Below are 6,639 nucleotides of genomic sequence, written 5' to 3' on the forward strand. Positions count from 1 at the left end.
ACTAGGGTTTAGGGTTTAGGGTTTGCAGTTCAGAGGCTGACTAGGGTTTAGGGTTTAGGGTTTGTAGTTCAGAGGCTGAGTAGGGTTTAGGGTTTAGGGTTTAGGGTTTGTAGTTCAAGAGCTGACTAGCGTCTAGGGTTTAGGGTTTGTAGTTTTAAGGGCTGACCAGGGTTTAGGGCCTAGGGTTTAGGGTTTGTATTTCAAGAGCTGACAAGGGTTTAGGGTCTAGGGTTTAGCGTTTGTATTTTAAGGGCGAGGGTTCGGGCTTCAGAGTTTGCAGGCTAGGGTTTAGGGTTTAGGGTTTAGGGTTTGAAGTGCTCTAGAAGTGTCTAGGGTTTACAGGTTCTCTCAAACCCCAGCGGCAGTCCCAAACCTAAACCCTAAACCCTAAACCCTAAACCCTAAACCCTAGGGAGTGGAGAAATAGATCCGCAGCAATCTGTTAAGAAACGCGACGAGGCCTAACTGCAGCAGCAGCAGCAGCAAAAGAGCAGCAGCAGCAGCTGATAAGCAGCAGCAGCAGCAGCACAGCATCAGCCGCGCTCTCCTGCATTTGCTGCTGCTCTTCAGCTGCCTTCTTCTCCTGCTGCTCTGCTGCTGCTGCTGCTGCTGCTGCTGCTGCTGCATCTCTGCATTCTCGTCTGTTACAGACTGGAAGCAGCCCTAAACCCTAAACCCTAAACCCTAAACCCTAAACCCTGGCCCCTAAATTCTAAACCCCAGGATTCTGGTGGAAGCGCGCTCTGCTTCTGTTTGTTTTTCCTCAAGGGTTTAGGGTTTGTCTTGGGTTTAGGGTTTGTCTAGGGTTTAGGGTTTGTCTAGGGTTTAGGGTTTAGCTTTCTTTATTAATTTGTTTGTATTTTCTTATCCCCATATTTGCCTCCCTTTGCATTTTTTTGCTACAAAGGCGGCAGCCAGCAGCAGCAGCAGCAGCAGCAGCAGCAGCAGCAGCAGCAGCAGCAGCAGCGAAAAGAGACAGCAAGACCCCCCGCGGTACAGGAGGGCCCCCCTGGGGCCCCCAGGGGGCCCCTAAGGGCACTTTAGGTCTCTTCTGGGGGCCTCAAGGGCCCCTGGGGGCCCCCAGGGGCCCTCTAGGGCCCCCCCGGGGGCCCCCTGGGGGCCCCCCAGGGGCCTTTTGGGGGCATTAGGGGCCCCCTAGGAGCTCTGGAGGCCCCAAGGGGCCCTGGGGGCCCCCTAGGGGCCTCAGGGGGCCCTAGGGGCCCCCTAAGGGTCTAGGGGCCCCGCAGGGGCCCCCTAGGGGCCCCCTAGGACCACACCCAGGGGCTTTAGGGGGCCCCTAAGGGTCTAGGGGGCCCCCAGGGCACTGAGGGGCCCCTAGGGGCTCTGGGGGCCCCCTAGGGGCCCCCAAGGCCTTGGGGGGCCCCCAGGGCACTGAGGGGGCCCCTAGGGGCTCTGGGGGCCCCCTAGGGGCCCCCAAGGCCTTGGGGGGCCCCCAGGGGTATTAGGGGCCCCGTGGGGCAACAGAGAAGCCCTGGGGGCCCCAGTTAGTTTGCTGCATTGGGGATTTTTCTGGCAGTTTGAGGCTAAACCCTAAACCCTAAACCCTAAACCCTAAACCCTAGGGCTTGAACCCTCGACACTGAATCGTAAACCCTAAACCCTTGCTGAAGAAATGCAGAGGACAAAGACTGGAGGACAATGAAAGAGTGCTGCGCCGGGAGTGTGAGAGTGTGAAGGGTTTAGGGTTTAGGGTTTAGGGTTTAGGGTTTAGGGTTTCGCTCTCGAGGCTAGACATCTGCTAACCTTAATAGTTGCTTATTCAAGTACACTAAAGTAGGGTTTAGGGTTTTATGGAGTGGATGTGAGGTTTGGGGGGTTGTGGGGCCCCACGATTAGGGTTTAGGGTTTAGGGTTTAGGGGTTAGGGTTTAGGGTTTTGGGATTACACGGAAAACAATGTCTGGGCTTTATGTGATGAGCTAAATATTAAGAATTTCGAATTAAGTGCTAGGGGTTTAGGGTTTAGGGTTTAGGGTTTAGGGTTTAGGGTTTAGGGTTTGGGGTTTCGGCGTCCCAGGCCTTGTGTAGGCGGTGGTCTGCTGCGAGCGGCCACTGGGGCCGAGCTGAGGATAAAGGGTTTAGGGTTTAGGGTTTAGGGTTTAGGGTTTAGAGGCTTTGAAACTTCCTTTTGATTATTTTTTGCATTTTGCAAAAACCCGAACTCGGGCAAAGCTCCGCAGACACTGCACCCTGGACCACCACCGTTGCCGACACAGCAGCAGCAGCAGCAGCAGCAGCAGAGCAGCAGCAGCAGCAGCAGCAGCAGCAGCAAAGCAGCAGCAGCAAAGCAGCAGCAGCAGCAGCAATTGAGAATGCTGCAAAGATGAGCGCCCTCCATGTGCACAGACACCCAAAGGCTGCCGCTCAAGGCCCCAGCCGAAGTGGCTTGCTGCTCTGACCCTGCAGCAGCAGCAGCAGCAGCAGCAGCAGCAGAAGCAGCAGCAGCAGCAGCAGCAAAGGCAGCAGGAGGCGCTGCTTCAGAAGCAGCAGCAGCAGCGCGCGACACACCGACCGGGTGGAGTCTGCGCAGCAGCAGGGGAGCAGCTTGCTGCGCTGCTGCTGCGGCAGCAGGGAACACAGCAGCAGCAGCAGCAGCAGCAGCAGCAGCAGCAGCTGTTGCTGCTGCTGCAGTCTTGTTCTCCGCAGGAGCCTTTGAGGGAGGCCCCCTTGGGCAGCAGTTTAATTAAAAAGCCGAGCAGCAGCAGCAGAGCCCTTCTCTAGGGTCTAGGGTTTAGGGTTTAGGGTTTAGGGTTTAGGGTTTAGGGCTCAAGAGTTCTTAATTGGCTTGTGGCACCTTCACCGCTTGGCCATGCTTGTCACTAAGCTGCCTTCAAAGCGCAGCGCAGCAACAGCAGCAGCAGCAGCACCAACATCAGCAGCAGCAGCAGCAGCAGCAGCAGCAGCAGCAGCAGCAGCAGCAGCAGCAGCAGCAGCAGCAGCAGCAGCAGCAGCAGCAGCAGCAGCAGCAGCAGCAGCAGCAGCAGCAGCAGCAGCAGCAGCAGCAGCAGCATGTCCTCGGACAATTATGTTCGCAGCTTCTCGGGGGCCCTTCTAAAGGGCAAAGGCCTTTCCATCTCCACCAGTCCCCACGGCTCCCTGGAGGGGCCCCTGGGGGCCCCCCAGGGGGCCCCCCAGGGGGCCCCCCAGGGGGCCCCCCAGGGGGCCCCCCAGGGGGCCCCCCAGGGGGCCCCCCAGGTACCCCCAAAGAGGCCCCCGGGGCCTCCACCCCCGAAAGCAGGGGAGGCCCTCGGGGCCCCCCGGGGGCCCCCGGGGGGAGCAGCAGCAGCAGCAGCAGCAGCAGCAGCAGTTTTAGGGCAAGAGGAAGCCCTTGTTGAGGCTGCGGAGGCCCCTACTAAGTCTGCTGCTGCTGCTGCTGCTGCTGCAGCAGCAGCAGAGGGGCCCAAGAGAACAGACACGATGGGCAGCAGCAGCGGCACCCGTGGGGGCCCCGAGAAGCAAGCAGCAGCAGCAGCAGCAGGTCCTGCTGCTGATAACGATTGGGACCGTGATGCAGCAGCAGCAGCAGCAGCAGCTGCAGCAGGTGCAGCAGCAGCAGCAGCAGCAACAGCGGACACCTCGATTCCCCAGGTCCGCCTCCTGCCCTTGGCGGAGGGTTCCTGGGAACCCGAGCAGCAGCAGCAGCAGCAGCAGCAGCAGCAGCTGCTGCTGCAGCAGCAGCAGCAGCAGGGAAGCCAGCAAAGCTCCCCCTGGCTGAAGTGGAACAGCAGCAGCTCAATTTCAGTGAGTTGAATTGGGGTGTATGTGCAGCTCGTGCTGCAGCAGGTGTCTGTACACCCCGCGGCCGTGAAAACTGAAAGTGCACTTTTTGGAATTCTTTTTTCGCCAAACTGCGCATTCTTTGCATGCAAAAGCTGAATTAAATCATTTATTTCAAAAATAAACTTTTATTTCCTCAATTGCATTTAAATTTGCTTTTGTTTCTTCCGAAATTCGCATTTCCACTCGCAGCTGCGCGTTCAGGTGTACGTACACCTGGGCGCCGCCGCGAACTGCAAAAACGCCATTTTGGGGTTTTGGGGAGTTTTTAAGTCCGGAAAAAAGCATTTAATTTGTTTCGAGATTCTAAATCTCTTTTGCTGCTGCTGCTGCTGCTGCTGCTGCTGCTGCTGCTGCTGCAGCTGCTAATTGGCAGCATTCGCCGCCTGGAGCTGGCCCCACACCCTGGGATCGGGAGGAGTTCCCGGGGAGGAGAAGCGGGGGCCCCCGGGTGTACAGACACCTCAACGGCCCTTTGCTGCATCTTGTGGGGCCCCCTCGAAGACCCTCTCGAAGTCTTTTCCATTTTCCAGGGGGCCTTTTGGCTGCCGGGATGGGGCAGGAGGGTCACCTCCGCAGGTCTGCTGCTGCTGCTGCTGCTGCTGCTGCTGCTGCTGCTGCTGCTGCTGCTGCTGGGGTTGCTGCTGCAGCCGATATGGGCCGCAGTGAGCCGCTACCGGCGTTCGCTGCAGCAATACAGGCCCTTGAGTTTGCCTTCTCTTTTGTCTCCTTGCTGCGTCCTTCCCAAGGGCACTATAGAAGTAGCAGCAGCAGCAGCAGCAACAGCAGCAGCAGCAGCAGCAGCAGCAGCAGCAGGACAGTCCCAGGTCTCCTGGCCCCTGCTGCTGGGCCCTCGCTGGGCACGGCCCGAACCCGACCCGCAGCAGAGGGGGCCCCCAGGGGCCCCTGGGGGCCCCCCTGAGGAGGCCCCTTGGGGGGCCCCCGGGGGGCCCCCCGGGGGGCCCCCCGGGGGGGCCCCCGGGGGGGCCCCCCGAGGGTTTGATGCAGCAGGATATGCGTGGGTGGAAGTTGTGAGGGTTTTTGGACTTCCGCTGCGAGGGCTTAGCAAGGGTTTGCTGCGGGGCGGGGGTTTGTCAGTGGTTGCTTTGTGGCAGGGGGAGAGCAGCAGCAGCAGCAGCAGCTCGTCGAGCAGCAGCAGCAGCAGCAAGCGGGCGCTGCAGCTGCTGCTGCAGCGCAGCAGCAGGAGAGCAGAAGCTGCATGCAAGTGCGAAGTCCAGCCCCAAGACTTCGAGGACTTCGCGCATGCAGTTCGCGTGGAAGAAGAGCTTTACGGCCAGGTCTACGTCAACGGCAGGGTAAACCCTAAACCCTAAACCCTAAACCCTAAACCCTAAACCCTCCGCCTTAAACCCTAAACCCTCGAGGAGCAAAGCCCTCGACCTGGGGCCCGCGCAGAGGACCGGAAGCGCCTGCTCGGCGCGCCGACAGGGCCCTGTTGCGGGGCCCCGGGTTCAGGGTTCAGGGTTTAGGGTTTAGGGTTTAGGGTTTAGGGTTTGGGCTTTGCCTCAGATTTTACTCCCCTGCATTCCAGGACTAGACCCTTTTCTTTGCCTCTTCGTCTGCATCGACGGCCAGCCCTATGCGCAGCTGCAGCAGCCCCTCGATTTGCTGCAGCTGCAAACTGCTGCACTTAAAGTCAGGGGCCCCCGGGGCCTACCACCAGACCCTGCCGCTTGTCTCTTTGAAGCCGCTGAAAAGTAGCCCGCAAACCCTAAACCCTAAACCCTAAACCCTAAGCCCTGCGCAGCAGCACCGAACCCTAGACGCTAAACCCTAGCTCAAGAACTCTAAACCCTAAACCCTAAACACTAAATTGATGGGCGTGAAACGCACAGATTCAGCCCATGGGATCTGCAGCAGTAGCCTAAAGACCACGGTGTAGGGTTTAGGGTTTAGGGTTTAGGGTTTAGGGTTTAGGGTTTAGGGTTTAGGGTTTAGGGTTTGGGGTTTAGGGTTTAGGTGTGGGGCGGCTTTTTCTTCCTTCCTTCCCAGCTCCTCTGCCCCGCCTCTCGATCTCGAGTTCCTTCTGCTGCCGCCTTTGCTGCTGCTGCTGCTGCTGCTGCTGCTGCTGCAGCTGCTGCTGCTCTGCTTCTCTGCATGCGCTGCAGCCAACTCCTACGGGGCCCCCGTTTTGGGTCCTTTCGGAGAGTCTTCTTTTATAGTTTCGGACATTTTGCAGGAGTCCCCAGAGGCCCCCGAAGAAGACCCTGGGCAAGAGGGGCCCCCCTGGGGGCCCCCCGGGGGCCCCCCGGGGAGCCTCCCGAGGGGCCCCCCCGGGGGCCCCCCGGGGAGCCCCCCCTTCAAGGGGCCCCTGGGGCCCCCGGGGGGCCCCCGTTCCAGGGGCCCCCTGGGGGCCCTTGGGGGCCCCCCTTCCCGGGCGAGTGAGAAGAGACACCCATTCTTTTCGCCTGCGTACCCTGAGCCCCCTGGGGGCCCCCCCCCGAAGAAGTCGTTTATGGAGATTCTGGCGGAGGTGGAGGCGGAGGAGCAGGCGCGCGCCGCCGCCGCTGCCGCAGCAGCAGCAGCAGCAGCAGCAGCAGCAGCAGCAGCAGCAGAGGCGCAGCAGCGGCTCTCCCCCAGGGGCCCCGGGCCCGTCCAGCCCGAACTCTGCGTCGCCGAGGGCCCCGGGCTCACTTCGGGGGTTGCGGGGGCCCCCTGCAGATTTACAGTGAAGCCCAAAAACAGCAAAAGAGAAACTGTTGCTGCAGCAGAAGGCACTTTGAGACTTTCTCTCCAGCCCCTGGGCTTCGTGGGGGTCAAAGTCGAGGCCGATACTTGGGGGGGCCCCCCGGGGGGCCCCCCAGGGGGGGGCCCCCCGGGG

At 60.3% G+C, this 6,639-nt stretch overlaps 1 protein-coding gene across 1 annotated transcript; it reads left to right on the top strand.

Moving 5' to 3' along the window:
• Positions 1-2,356: 2,356 nt before the first annotated feature.
• Positions 2,357-6,639, top strand: ENH_00061250 (hypothetical protein; the record flags this gene model as incomplete). Its single annotated transcript, XM_013581996.1, has 5 exons — positions 2,357-2,635; positions 2,862-3,761; positions 4,448-5,113; positions 5,328-5,453; positions 5,998-6,639. Coding segments are annotated over 5 exons (2,613 nt in total), but the record flags the coding sequence as incomplete, so codon positions are not given.

The sequence above is a fragment of the Eimeria necatrix genome, genomic scaffold (genome assembly GCF_000499385.1).
Source record: "Eimeria necatrix Houghton genomic scaffold, Enh_scaff531, whole genome shotgun sequence".
NCBI lineage: Eukaryota > Apicomplexa > Conoidasida > Eucoccidiorida > Eimeriidae > Eimeria > Eimeria necatrix.